At 41.0% G+C, this 15,207-nt stretch overlaps 2 protein-coding genes across 2 annotated transcripts; one reads left to right on the top strand and one right to left on the bottom strand.

Annotated features, from left to right (window-relative positions):
• Positions 1-826: 826 nt before the first annotated feature.
• Positions 827-11,334, top strand: LOC117469651 (trihelix transcription factor GT-3a-like). The gene is made up of 4 exons (XM_034114114.1): positions 827-833; positions 8,449-8,814; positions 9,122-9,295; positions 10,642-11,334. Exons 1-4 carry the CDS (start codon positions 827-829, stop codon positions 10,893-10,895), a joined length of 801 nt encoding a protein of 266 aa, XP_033970005.1. The 3' UTR covers positions 10,896-11,334.
• A 473-nt stretch (positions 11,335-11,807) lies between these two features.
• On the bottom strand, positions 11,808-13,804 carry LOC117469646 (protein ANTAGONIST OF LIKE HETEROCHROMATIN PROTEIN 1-like). The gene is made up of 2 exons (XM_034114109.1): positions 13,090-13,804; positions 11,808-12,958 (listed from the first exon to the last, which is right to left on the bottom strand). The coding sequence occupies exons 1-2, from the start codon at positions 13,504-13,506 to the stop codon at positions 11,903-11,905; spliced, it is 1,473 nt and encodes a 490-aa protein (XP_033970000.1). The 5' UTR covers positions 13,507-13,804; the 3' UTR covers positions 11,808-11,902.
• Positions 13,805-15,207: the final 1,403 nt, after the last annotated feature.

Raw genomic sequence — 15,207 nt, forward strand, 5'->3', positions numbered from 1 at the left:
CATGTGTCGCGAGTGTTGACAGGGGGCGGGGGAGCACGCTCATGAACTGTTAGCGCCGGAACCTCACAACGGCTGCGGAGCGCATTTGCGCCGCATTTGGGCCTAAGATGAGGTTTGAGTCTGCGTGATTTGTGTGTAGGGAGGGGCAGCAGCCATATCATTAGCTAGAACTAGCTAGATCTGATGGATTTGGACATAAACGCGAGTGAAGTACCGGACGCGAGAGAGAGAGATCAGCACCTGCAGCTCTGCCCGCTGTGAGGGACCGGTGAGCGGAGCAAAACACACCTTTAGACGTCACCTAACCAGTGACGTGCGGTGAGGTTCATGGCTGGTGAGGCACTGACTCTTTCAGAGTCAGATTTACAAATATTATATTTTGACCTTAATCGAAATATTCTGTTATTTTCAAAAGCTTTTTTAGTCTGATGCTTCGATTAATTTTAAACAGACCGTTCAACAAAAGGATACCCAAAATCTAAATATTGGATTGTTCTTTCTTAGTAAGATCCCATTTTCATTACAGTTGTGGTCTTACCTTGACTTGAAGATGAAGTCCATGCTATCCTTCTGGACAACAATCTCTATTACTGTTTTGTAAAAGTCCTCCTTATCTTCCTCTAGTTTCAAAAGTCTAGCTTGTTGTTTGCGTCTACCGTCTCTGCGTAGAATAACAGTAGCAACAAGAACCTGTGGGCTCACGTGCGCCCCCTTCAGTGCGGCAGAGGTTATGGCTGCCTCTCCTGGTGCTTTTTTCATTGCCGTTGTACGATGAGACCAGCGAGCCTAAATATCATATATACGTGAAATAAGTTATTTAGAGAATATGGATGGTGAGGATGAATGTAATAAACGGATCTACAAACATTACATTGGTGACTTACAGTGAGATGGTAACAGGCATGCGCTTAGTGCCCGCTTTCCAGCCAGTTTCTGTGGGGTGACGCATTCTGAGGTGAGGCAGATCTCATCTGTGCCTCACCTTACCCTACAGTAAATGGCTTGAGCGCGCTCACAAAATAAGTGGCCGCGCTAAATTAGTGCCCGCGCTCCAGCAAGTTACTGTGGGCTTACGTGAGGCAGAGCTCGTCCCTGCCTAACTTCTCATCGCTCCCGTAGCGGATCTCGGCAAATTTGCTGATTTTCACTATAAAAAGCGATTGGAATCATACAGAAATCACATTTACACAAGATCAGTGAGGCTCTGCCTCCCCTGCCTCCACTGACTGGACCTAACACATTTAGCTATGGCACTGTCGTATACATTGAATTATTCAATTTGATGATATGTAATCAACTTGGGAATCCCTCCCAATTTTTTTTTTTAAAATTAATAAAAATATTCATAACTCATATTCGAAAACCTGAATAATTATTCGAATACCTGAATAATTTCGAATATTCGATTAATCGTTCCCATCCCTAGTACATATGCCAGGCCAGTAGATGGTGCTGTTCTCACAGAATCTGCCCTTGCAAAAACAGAGCTAGAAATGGTCAAATTGAGCAAAATGAGGCATGGCTAAAATGCATGATCTGTTTGGTATTTTGAAAAAAAAGAAGTATAAATATGCCTTATATAGGTATGGTCCTACACTATATTATTCAAATATAGCATGAAAGGTCCACTTTAAGTTATAAGTTAGCAAAATATAGCTAAATTAGGCTTGATACATTAATATGCTTTAAGAAAAAAACAGCCTACATCCCAGCTCTCTATCGGGTTTCATTTATCTTGTTGGCAGCTCATCCCTTAAAAACAGAAGTCTCAGAGTGATTATAATAACATGAAATATGAAGGGTCTATTTCAAGCTTGTTATGTAAATAAGTTATTGGGCTTTTTTTCATCAACTAAGATTTGATAGAACATTTTATCAACATGAATTGACTGAATTTGTTTTAAAAGTGAGCTTAACAACACATGAATACTAGTGTGTAATATGGTTGTACATATATATATTTAAGAAGTACAATATGAGAAAAGCACGTTTCATTTGTGGGCCATATTTCATTATACTTTTTGAATTAGCTGAGGGCCGGCCCCCGGGCCGTAGTTTGGACACCCCTGGTTTAAAGTGTTAATTAAGAGTAAAGGGAACAGACCTGCTCTGTGTATCCGAAGCTGAGGCTGTAAAACAGCGTCCAGTAGTTTCTGGAGTCTCTTGTTCTCCTCTTTTGAACGAGACAGCTCCTCCTCGAGCTCTGCAATCGTTTTTTCAAACAGAGCAAATATCTCTTGAGCAGCAGCAGTGAGTCGCTGCTTCTTCAACGACAGCAGCATTTGGACTTTACTCATGTTTCCTAGATCACCTTTTCCTGCAAACTCCGTTAAACACACTGTTTCTTTCTCTCCATCAAACTCTCAATCTGACTAGTGTTGCCAACGTGTTTCCAGCTAGCATGCTAAGCTAGCTTGTATAGTCCGAGGTAAACACTCCAGAAAAAGGAGCACGCAGTCCATTCGGAGGTTTATCCAAACACACAGATGATGGATCAGTAGTGCTGGAGCTCACAAACGCTTTCTCTGGAACACAGAGAGAGAGAACCGTAGCGACGAGGCGCCACCTGGACCCAGTGTGACTACCCGATCTGAATCCCTGCCCGATTTGCAATGCGCATGTGCGAGATGGTCCGCCATATTGGACAACTACATACGGCACCCCAAATAGGACACTTGACATAGTGGCGTTTGGCAAAGCAGAAAAGAGAAACACAAAAAAAGATAATATTAATCTGAACGAGAGAGATGAATTATTGTTATTACAACGTGACTTCACTATTATTTAACAACTCCTTTAATTGGGTTAAGTACATTGTCAGAATAAGTGAGAAATGGATTTAACTTCTGTTAGACAGCTATCATACTGAATACATATTGTGAATGTATGCAAAAATGTATGGTATTCATAATTTATAACTAATTACATTAACTGTGAATGTCTTTCATTTTATTTCTAATTAAATAAAATTACATAAAACATTTTCCATAAAAAAGTTGATTCAAGAACAAATCTCTGTTATTAGATCAGTACTTTTCTTATATGACTATTATTGCTACATTAGAAAGGTCGTTACCAGCTTTGGAATTATTAATATATATATAGCAATGCAAATCGGGCAACCGTTTAAGTTTAAAACTTGCGCATGCGCAGTGCATACTCCGTGGAGTGACACTCGCAGCGCAACGAGGCTCCCCCAAAAGACATACATTTATCACATGAAATGATAGCGAATCCCGTGTGAAACATCAAATGGTTGTTCTACTCAGTGTGATTGACAGGAGAGATGATCAGAGGGGTAGAGTTTTTACCACCATCGTTAGGACAAGGACTAAAGTATGGGTAGAGTTTCTCTTTGAAGCAGCAGCCAGTGAAGGAGTAGATCAGAGCTGCAGCATCAACATCATAAAAGGAGACCAGACCCTCCTCATAATCCACAAACACACCCACCTTCTCATTTTCATTTTTCATTTCATTTCATTCTTTATTTCGAACAGATTAAAACAATAACAAATAACAAATGTGATAAACAGAATACCGTATTGTTAAAATACAGTATTTATCCACATTCACGATAATATTTATATATTCAACAAAAAAAAGTCTTCATATTAATAATAATAATAATAATTTTTTCAAAAATCATATGTGTCCGAAAGGGAGTAGGAGGAAGCAAATGCTTATTAATTCCCACCCCTTACTTGATCAATGATTTTCCTTTAAGTCATTATGCAAGTTATTCCTACTTACATTTACATTTATACATACATATACAATAATTTCTCATCTTCAATCACCTCTCTTCATTCTCATAGTTTTCGAAAAAAGTGTTTCTGTACATCCTTTTCAACTGAATTATGCTTGTGCTTTGTTTTAACTCCTGCTCCAAACCATTCCATAAAATCACCCCACAGATTGTTATACTCATACTTCTCTGAGTTGTTCTGACCTTGAGTTGTTTAAAATGTAGATTTCCTCTCAAATGATACCCACCCTCTCGGTCTATGAACAATGTTTTTAATTTCCTAGGAAGTAGATTATGTCTTGCTCTGTACATGATTTGTGCCGTTTTAAATTTAACCAGATCAGTGAACTTCAATATGTGTGACTTCAAAAATAATACATTAGTGTGTTCAAGATATCCAACATTATTGATAACTCTTATAGCCCTTTTTTGTAATGTGCATAACGGCTGTAGGTTGGTTTTGTACGTGTTTCCCCAAATCTCCACACAGTAAATCAGATATGGCAATATTAGTGTGTTATACAGAGTATACAATGAGTTGTAGTCCAGAATGTGTCTGGCTTTTCCCAATATTGCGATAGTCTTAGCCAGTTTTGCTTTTACATGAGTGATATGAGGTTTCCAGCTGATTTTGTGGTCTAAAACCACACCAAGGAACTTAATTTCACATACTCTTTCTATGTTTATGTTATCTAGTATTAATTGCACCTGTGGATTTGTTTTATGTTTTCCAAATAACATAATCTTTGTTTTGCTTATATTTAATGATAATTTGTTTGTGTCAAACCAATGTTTTACTTTAATCATTTCTGCTGTTATCACTTCCATTAACTCTTTCAAATTGTCACCGGAACAAAAAATATTAGTGTCATCTGCAAATAAAATAAATTTCAATATATTTGATACTCTGCAAATGTCGTTGATGTATATTATGAACAGCTTTGGACCCAACACGGACCCCTGAGGTACTCCACAAGTTATGTTCATGTTTTCTGATTTATGTTCACCAATTTCAACAAATTGTTGTCTGTTGCTTAAATAATCTCTCACCCAGTCTAATCCCACCCCTCTGATGCCATACCGTTCCAGTTTTGTCAGTAAAATATTGTGATCTATGGTGTCAAATGCTTTTTGTAAGTCTATAAATATTCCCACTGCTTCTTTTTTATTGTCCATGCAGTTTGCTATTTCCTCACTTAATTCCATTAGTGCCATAGATGTTGACAGCTAAGGGGGTTGTCGACCCTCCGCTTCGCGTCGGGCCGAACCACGCCCCTTAGCTGTGATATAATGAGCATATACCACGGCCTGTCGTGAGCTATTGCTTAAGTATATCTCGAGCCGGTTTCTCAAACTTACCTACCCTACCTTTAAAATAGGGAACATGTTCTTAGATATAAATACCTAATTTTGAGTTATTTAGACACAATTAACACTTATAGTTTCATGTCTTGTTACATAAGAATAGATCATATTTGTTAATATATGGGAGAATTACTATTCTTGTGGTACTACTGCCTTATTAAGCCCATATTGAGCAGAGCATATTAAGACCAAAACTCATGAACAACAACTTCCTTACTTGCAATAAATAAGCACTAATTAGAGGGTTATTGAGGAAAAACTCTCAACTAATGGCTTATTTCTTGTAAAATATGGTCATGTAGAATAAGGCATTAATAAGTGTTTTATAATGACTAATAAAGAGCCAATATACAGCTAATATGCATGTGAATTAACAACTAGTTGATGGTGAATTTGTGTACCTTAATATAAAGTGTTACCTAGTTTTATTTCAATCAAATGATCACTAAACTTTCAATGAGGTGGCCCACAACACATACACATTGTAGTTGTCCTTGAATTTTTGGCTGCAATCTGCAGGTATTCAGCGTCTGGTTCACACAGCTTATCATGCAGTCCAGTTCTGGACTTTGCTGCCAGTAAAATAAACTTAGATGTGCAATTTAGCTGTGATATCTTTATGAGATCACCAACTCAGAAAATGATGACATTGGTGATGACATTGGTGATTTCCAATCCAACTAACATTTGTTTTCCAGGGAAGAAAGAGTTGGATCCTAATTCTTAAACTCACACAAGTTCATGGACAGTTTGCAGGAATCTCTCATTTCATGCCCCATGGCGACCTCAGTTAGAAACTTCTCCTGTCTACGGCCCTGAAAAGTAATTTCTCTCAGAGTAGAGCTCAGGTTTTGAGTTCATACCGGTTATTAACATACAGTGACAATGATCAGTTGCACCATCTTACAAAGAAAGACATCAGTCCCTACAGAAACAGTGAAGTCAAGAAAAAAACATTTGGGAATTCAAGGCCACTCAATAAATTGTGTAACCGCTGTTAAACTATAATTGTATGGTTTTACAGGAAATACAAGATCAAATCTGACACTGTAGTGCAGAAAGTCCAAAGGGAAAGTCAGATAACTCTTATTCCTTATATATGTATGTGGTAAAACAAAGTCACTTATTCAAATGTTAGACCATCATAAGTTATTCTTTAACTACAGACAATAAAGGTCAGGGGAAAGTTTGTACATGTTAACCTAATATTAGCTGACGACGTTCTGTCTAATTTTAACTAACCAGAGTTTAGTAACTGTATTGTATTCCCAGCTAAATATTCTTGTTATCCAAAATGAATTAATTTCATGGCATAACATTTTTCTGAATAGTAAAACAGGTGTCAAAGATTCGTTTTTAACTAAATGTTGACTGATATTTAGATGGTGTTCTTGTCTCTATAGGGCAGCGTACTCACAGATTTCTGGAACATTCTGTGTCGTTGAGGATCCAGTTTCTTTAGAGAGAGACAGAGAGTCGTGTCTCACCTGCAGCTCTGCTCTCACCCACACAAACTTTACCTTTGATTGTAGGAAATGTGATGTCTCAACTTTCTGTGTGGCTCCACCTCTCAGTGTAGCTCTGGGATGGAGCTTTTACTGACTCGTTGCAACACACACACACACACACACACACACACACACACACACACACACACACACACACACACACACACACACACACACACACACACACACACACACACACACACACACACACACACACACACACGTAGTTTGTTATAAACCCCAGAGGGCCGGCATGAGTTTATTGGAGTGTGTATCTCTCTCTTAGTGTTTTTGTTGAGTATTTGTACTGATCAAATAGCTTAGATCGGAGGCCTGTACTACGAAGCTGGTTCATCCTAACCTGGATATGTTTGAGTTAGCCGGTTGGCCCAATCCAAAACATACGCGCTCTCGCTAAACTGTACTACGACGCTGGTTATCAAGTGGATCGCTCAAGCCAGCCGTGTCCTATCTAGTTAGGTGCGCGTTCACATGAAAGGGGTGGTATCTGGAGCATTCGACCAATCTCAAACATGGACAAGCGTACTGACAGCGCAGCGTCATACTTCCTGAATGAAAAGTGAACTTTAATATTAGTCAAATATGAAGAAGTTAAACTTTAAACATCCATGACTTAAACACTTTATCCAGGATAAAAGCCACATAGCTGCACCTGCAAGGTGAATACAGCTGGTAAAAGAAAAAGTGTTTGAATGCGTACATTAACAGGTTTATGATATCACTGCCCCGTCCAAGACACGAGTGGATCTGACTTTAATTACATTTGACTCGAGTGTTTCGTCAATTTAATGTGTTGCTTAAAATAATACTTCTGCATACAGTATGTGACACTGTGAGTGTTGCACGGCCAGATACGGCTCAAGAAGCTGACTCAAATAAGGAAATATATGATACATTATGATGTGATATGATATGAATGATAATGGGACACATCGACGTCTGCACTCACAGTGCCGCAGACTGTACTTAATGTTACTCTGATCCGGTTACTTATGTTGTGGCAGATATTTAAGTAAGCTTTCTTAATGCTAATGTTATAATAGTCAGATTGCTCTGAAGATGGGAGGGGATATTCTATTAATTTTCACTTTCACACAGTCAGTTGATTTTTGCCGGCCGTCTTTCCTGCAACGGCAGTTTTTCTGTATTTCCTCTATCCTGTAATATGACTTGATCGCTTTAAACTCCGCACACGGAGCTCTGATTGGTCAGCAGGCGGTGCTTTCACTGAGTTTATCTCTTAGCCTGCAACCTAACCTCCTCACGAGGAGGTTAGCCGCTCAGCATAAGTTACCATGGAGAGCAGAAGTCAAATCTGTTACAAAAGTTGTTATCAAGCAACAATGGCAAAAACTATGGGACAGTAACACCAAAGGAAGACATTTATATCAGATACAAAGGGAAGTAGGAACGGGAAGCACTTGGGGGAGTAGTAGAAGAGAACAGAGCATTAACAGCAGGATAAAATTGGGTCACTCTGGATTAAACTCAACAATGCATCTGATTGGAAAACATCCAAATGGCAATTGTGATGGTTGCCAAAAACCAGAGACAATACATCATGTATTTTTTAGCTGCCCGGATTATAACAGACAAAGACTCATTCTGAAAACTGCACTGGAACAACATAACATCAAGGACATGGATTTCAAGTCAATATACGAAAGCAAATCAAGAAATGAAGCAAACAAGTTGATCTTCAAATTCCTCAAAAGCACTGGTCTGAGGACAAGGATTTAATATAAACATTTAATAAATCAACAGTAGGTGGCGATATATGCTCCAAGTGGAAGCGATTCGCCATTAAAGAGAAGAAGAAGAAGAAAAGCACACCGTGGTCGATTGACGAGGTTACGACGTTCCTCCAGCTGATAGCAGATGACAAAATCCAGCGGGAGCTCGACGGCACAACTCGCAACCTCAACGTTTTTCAGGAGGTCTCTGCACTGTTGTCCGGACGCGGATACGCAAGGACTTTCCAGCAGTGTAGGGACAAACTGAAAAAGCTTAAGAGTGAGTATAGAGCCGTCAAGGACCACAACGGCCGGAGTGGTTCAGATAGGAGAAGCTGGAAGTGGTTCGACCTGATGGACGCTATTTATGGCCATAGACCGGCCAACGTTGGGAGGGAGGGAGGCCTGGACTCTGCAACCGCGTTGCTGGAGTCCCTGCATGGTAAGTCTTTGCTAACGCTCTGTTATTTGCTTGAAAGCGTTGTGTCCCTATCTATTATAAAGCTCACTTCTAACAAACAAGTCTATTTTATCCTTACATTTAAGTTCTACAACCCATGCTTTTATGGATCCCCGAAGAGCTACATAGCTAGCTAAGGCAGATAGCATTAGCTAGAGCTATTGTTTGCTACCACCACATGTGCCATTGTTTACGTTCAGTTTTTCTTTTCTACAGTTGTTGTTGTTGTTGCTATTTAGTATTGTGCTGCAGTAGTTTGTGGAATTAACAAGTCATGTTGCTGTTCTAGATGATGCCATAGATGAAACTAGTGAGGAGGAACAGTCCCGAACAACGGGTGATCCGTCCTCGTCATCGAATCCAGAAGGGACCCCAACTCGACCACAGACACCAGCCGAACAACCGACACCAACTCAACCACCAACGCCGAGTGCCATCACGACACCGCAGCGTGTGGTTCTAGGTAAGAAATAGGCATGGCAAAACGACTGCAATTGTGACTTTTTTTCATCCATCGTCAGTAAGTAAAATAAGCTATACCACTGTGTGGAAGTGCTCTGTTACAAGTAAGTAACTAGCTAGTAAGCAGCTAGTACAATTGTGTGTGACATCCTATTATATACATATATTTATATTCATTATCAACAGGCTGGACATAATGTAATTCACTTTCACAATCATTGTAAACATCTCAAATCAAATCAGGTTTTATTTATATAGCACATTTAAAAGCGATTTTTGGTCGAGCCAAAGTGCTGTACATGTAATAAAAACACATTACTACAAATCACAATAAACGACAATAAATTACAACAGATATATCTTAAAAACAAAATAAAAATAAAACACACGGAAAAGTCAGGAGTCGTGCTCCGCTCTAACTAGAAAGCCAGAGAGAAGAAGTGTGATTTTAGTTTAGATTTAAAAACCCCTAGGGTCTGGGCCGACCTCACATGGAGGGGCAGAGTGTTCCAGAGCCTAGGGCCAGCTGCTGCGAAGGCTCGGTGCCCTCGGGTTTTTAGCCTGGTCTTGGGCACTACCAGCAGCAGCTGGTCAGCAGACCTTAAAGCTCTGGCTGGGGTGTAGCGCTGGAGCAGTTCAGCTATATAGGCCGGAGCCAGCCCATTTAGTGCTTTAAAAACAAATAAAAGGATTTTAAAATCAATTCTGAACCGAACTGGAAGCCAGTGTAGTGAGGCCAGAATAGGGGTGATGTGGTCACGCTTTTTGTGGCCAGTCAGCAAACGTGCAGCTGCGTTTTGGACTAGCTGCAGACGTTTAATTGAGGCCTGGTCCATACCCACATACAGAGCGTTACAATAGTCCAGTCTCGAGGTTACAAAGGCGTTAATAACCCTTTCTAAGTCATTAAAAGATAAATATGACTTGGTTTTGGCCAATAGTCTTATTTTAAAAAAAAAGCAGGATTTTACTACGGTGCTGACCTGCTTGTCGAATTTAAAAGTGCTAGTGAAGGTCACTCCAAGGTTCATGACCGAGGGGAGGATGTTCTTTTTGATAGAGCCCAGAATATCAACCGGAGAGGCTGGAGGTTGCGGTCCAAAAAAGATGACCTCAGTCTTGCTCTCGTTGAGGTTGAGAACGTTTTTGCCCAGCCAGGATTTTATCTCTGTTAAGCAGTCCATCAACTGCTGTAGTGAGTGCTAGGGCATAACTGTCTTTAGTTCATCCTTACTGTAGTTCTGCTTATACATTTTATTCTTATATCCTTGTGTGACCTGTACCTGTCCTGTGTTTTTCATTCTTATTGCTAATTCTTATTGCTATAATTATCTTATCATCATACAGGCAAGAGGAAACGAGGAGGAGACGAGCACCTAGCACAGGAGGAACGGCACCATGAACGGAACCTGGCCCAGGTGGATCGGCACTGGCAGCTGACCATGGAGGATACTGCCCGGGCAAGGCAGGAGGAAATGGCCTTGAGAAGGGAGGAGAACGCTCAAACTCAGGCATTTAACTTAGCCTTCCTGCGCACTCTTGGCCAGGTTGTGGACAGCCTACGTGGCCCGTCTCTTCAGGAAGACGAACCACCTCTGTAATTCCCACATTAGTACAGTACTTTCTTGTTTATGTCTTATCTTTCTTTTTTGTTTTTATAATGCCATGCCTTTTTATGCTGCAGCAACACATATTTTTGTTTTTTTGTACAATGCCATGCCTTTTTATGCTGCAACTAAAACACTTCCCAAATTGGGATTCAATAAAGTACTTCTCATCTTATCTCTTGTTGATAAATGCATCATCTGATTTCCTGCCATAATCTGATTAACAAACTGATTTTCGTGAGCATGTAAACAAAGTCACTGGGTTGCCACTCACACACAAACACACAGTTTTGGAATCCAATCATAAACTGAAATGAAATGTACACGTTTCATTAAAGGGCTTTAAATCAGCAGAACAAAAACACTGAGAATTGTGTCGTAGTCCAACGTTTAAAACAAATTCAGATTCACATAATTTTGAGGCAGAAGTTATAGGCCTATATTTGTTCTAAATAATAATAAAAATAGGCTACTAATAACATTTATGCGGATCTAACATGGTACATGAATTTATAAAGCAATAAGAAACACCAGTTAGGAAAAAGCCCATAAGATAAAAAGTGAATTTTAAAGCAAGAAATAGTTTGCTAGCTTGAGGTCCTCCTCTAAAACATTGTTTGGTAACTGACACATCATTACTTAAAGTCAAAGACTACCTTTTATAAATAAACTGGAAGGGGGTATTTCGAAAAAAAACAGAAAGAGGAGGATAAGAGATCATTTGTATTTATGTTTATAGTTTACTTGGATATTTGCTTAATTTATTAGAGATTTTCTTTTCAGGATCTGATATTTGCTCAAAAGGTTCTTATTATGGGGCAGTACTTACTGGTACTTGAAATTCAAATATTTACTAAATAGTCAATTCTGATAACATTTTTTGGTTTAAATCATTTGACAAACACATGTGAAAGAGAAAAAAATATTTATTTATGTTCAACACAATGTAGTAATAATAAACACAAAACAAAATGTCACTACCCTTAATGGCCCACAATCTTTCAATTGCTATTCAGGTAGCGCATCAAACCCTCTCTTATTTCAGTGACCCCCTCCTCTGCACCTTGTGCCACTGCTGCTGCTGGTGCATCCCATTCATCATCATAGGCCTCTTCATGACTCTCGCAGAGGTTATGCAGAGCACAGCATGTCAGCACCATAGATTTCACAAGTTTGACATCACAGTCATTTCTTTTCATGAGGCAACGCCACCTTCCCTTCAGTCTACCAAAAGCATTTTCGACCACTACCCGTGCTCTGCAAATGTTCTTGTTGTAGATCACATGTTCTGCTGTCAGCTGTCTATTGTCAGGGAACGTTTTCATGAGCCAGTTTTGCAAGGGATAGGCATTGTCTCCCAGGATGTAATAGCCAGCATTCACCCCACCAATGTTCCTGGTGCAAGGTGGAAAGTAGTTGCCTCGACTGGCCAACTCCCACAATGAGGACAGCCTCAAAACCCGAGCATCATGCAAGCTCCCAGGCATTCCTGCAAACACATTCCAGAAATGTCCCTTTCCATCTACAACTCCTTGAAGGATGATGGAGTGCCAGCCTTTACGGTTGAAATAGTCGCAGTGGTATTCCTGTGGTGCCAAGATGGGTATGTGTGATCCATCAATAGCACCTACACACTGTGGGAGCCCCCACCTGTTCTCAGTGTAGCCGGCCATTTCTGCAAACTTCTCCCGGTCTGGTGAACAAATTAGTTCCGGTACTAACAACGTCTCTGCAGCAGCACAGAAGTCTTGCACACACCGGCACACAGTTGTGTTGCTCACTCCGAAAAGATGTCCAATGCTTCTGTACTCTGAGCCGGTCGCAAGCTTCCACAGTGCGATGGCCACCCTCTTCTTTAGAGGTATACACTTGCGGAATGCTGTGTCCTGTCTCTCCATCGCTGGCCGCAGTTTGTTGCACAGGTAGACGTAGGTTTCCTCTGACATCCTGAAGTTCTCGACCAACTGAGTGTCTGTGAAAGATGGAACAATCACACCCCACCACTCGGTAGCTCGGTCGAGCATCCAAACACATGGTCTGCGGCGGCGACCTAACTTCTGAAATACACAAACAAAAGCATACATATTTTAATACGTAAAAGTGGTAGCTACAATTAATTAAATACTTGAAACACTTTGGTCGTATAGTGAGCGTGAAACACATTGCTAGTTAGCGAACGTTAGCTTACCGAGTAGCGTTGAGTCGTGCTGGAGTAGTCTCTGCCGCTTTCTGCGATTGCCATAAGTCTCCCATGAGCTTCTTCTCTATTACGTCTTGCTATAAGCCGCCTTTTCCGAAAGAAAGTGTTCCTTCTTGCTGTGATAAAACACCACAGACACAGAAACAAGGAAACGATGGCATCCACATCCTCCAATGTTGCGTGTTTCGTGAGTTGTGTCGCATTGAAGATGACGTCACGGCAGTTGTATGCAGCGTCGCTCCGCCTACACTGCGTTACTATAGTAACTACCCCAGTTCCTAAACTGTAATGGAAGCGCAGCATGAAGTGAGCCGGCCCTGTTAAGGCCCAACGCGGCCAAGCAGTACCGAGCGTGGCCGAGGCCGACCGTGTGGTGGAAATGCGCAATAAGACTAGCTGGTCCATCTCCCCTCCACAGAGAAGCAGTGGAGAGTGTGGAGGACCTACGGTTCCTTGGAGTCAACATCTCCAATCATTTAACTTGGACCTCAAACCTGGTGAAAAAGGCACAGCAGAGACTGTTTTTCCTGAGGAAACTGAGACAGGCCAGGCTTCCACAAAAACTGCTGGTAAACTTCTATCGGTCGACTATTGAAAGCACCCTGACCAGCTGCATAACTGTGTGGTACACCAGCTGCAGAGTGGAAGGACCTGCAACGGGTGGTGAAGGCTGCTCAGCGCATCGTTGGGACTGAGCTGGCTTTCTTCTGCAGTCGACTTTTGTAGATGTTGCCAAGCAACCTTGGCAACATCTACAAAAGTCGACTGCAGAAGAAAGCCAGCAGTATCATCAGAGACATCACACACCCCGGCCACTCACTGTTCAAACCGCTGCCGTCCGGCAGACGGTTCAGGTCAATAAAATCCCGCACCAACAGACTGAAGAACAGCTTCTTTCCCAGAGCTGTGGCCTCCATCACTCCCATCCCTGTCCAACCACAAAACCCACTATAACTTTGAACATGCACACATAAACACACTACCTCCCATCAAAGACTGCAGCCAAAGATATCATGTTATTTATTTGTATATTTATTAAGTATCAAATTGTAGCTTTTCTTTATTAAATAATCTTTAAAAATGTATTTTAACATTCTGGTAAAGTGCATTTAATGATGATCCTGATTATTGCTACTATCTCTGCTTTATCACTGCTTTTATGGATGTGTTCTTATGTACTGCAGTGAGAGAAGCCAACTGAATTTCGTTACACTGATGTGTGATGACAATAAAGATATTCTATTCTAACGTATCACATGTAACGGCATTAGGTCATCAGGATACAAAATAGGCAAATGTGTTCCCTTACAGTTAGAGAAGCATGCATCTCTCCCCTGCTAAGAGAGTTTTCTACCGGGAGAAACTCAGCTAAAAGCTGCCTTGATTAAATGCCATGTTATGTTCCAAACTACTTCAAGCATTATTTCTGAAACAGTAGGAGCTCAAACCTTTCTCTCTCGCAGGGTTTACCGCAAGGACATTACGTTACACATATTCTCTCCAGTAGCCTACAGCATTAGCTCTGAGTGTTAGCATGCTTGCTAATGTAAACACAGACCATATTACTGTCTTGTAATTAGTAGCAGAGAAAATGTAATGTTTGTACAACTATCTACAATTAATTCTACCAATCTCGGTGGGAACCGGATTAGGGAGGGCTCGAAAATATTTCCAATTACACAAGGGGGGCCTGACTGAAAACGGTTGGGAACTACTGAGCTAGACGACTGTATACGGAGACGATAGGTTGGGACGTGTCACGTGTGCCGGAGACGATAGGTTGGGATGTGGCACGTGTGCCGGAAACGATAGGTTGGGACGTGTCACGTGTGCCGGAGGACGATAGATTGGGACGTGTCACGTGTGCCACATTTCACCAATGACGTCATAGGAGCCAAATCCTGGATCTGCTCGTTTGCAGAGATGTGGGTCAGGAGGAAAATAGAGAGGGTTGTATTTTCTGAATATTTGAGAGTCTCCTTACACACCGGGGACACATATTTATGTATAAAAGACATAAAAAAGTGCATTTTGCATACTAGGTCCCCTTTAACCTGTTACGCACGGCCCCCCCGGTACCGGGCGGATAAACGCGTCATTTGCAGG

The sequence above is a fragment of the Trematomus bernacchii genome, unplaced genomic scaffold (assembly GCF_902827165.1).
Source record: "Trematomus bernacchii unplaced genomic scaffold, fTreBer1.1, whole genome shotgun sequence".
Lineage (NCBI taxonomy): Eukaryota > Metazoa > Chordata > Actinopteri > Perciformes > Nototheniidae > Trematomus > Trematomus bernacchii.

Coding starts and splice junctions, on each gene's coding strand:
- LOC117469651 (XM_034114114.1), top strand. Junction 8,815..9,121: donor GTTGCTGGAGTCCCTGCATG/GTAAGTCTTTGC, acceptor TTGCTGTTCTAG/ATGATGCCATAGATGAAACT. Junction 9,296..10,641: donor ACCGCAGCGTGTGGTTCTAG/GTAAGAAATAGG, acceptor ATCATCATACAG/GCAAGAGGAAACGAGGAGGA.
- LOC117469646 (XM_034114109.1), bottom strand. CDS start 13,506: ATGGACCAGCTAGTCTTATTGCGCATTTCCACCACACGGTCGGCCTCG. Junction 12,959..13,089: donor GCACGACTCAACGCTACTCG/GTAAGCTAACGT, acceptor TGTGTATTTCAG/AAGTTAGGTCGCCGCCGCAG.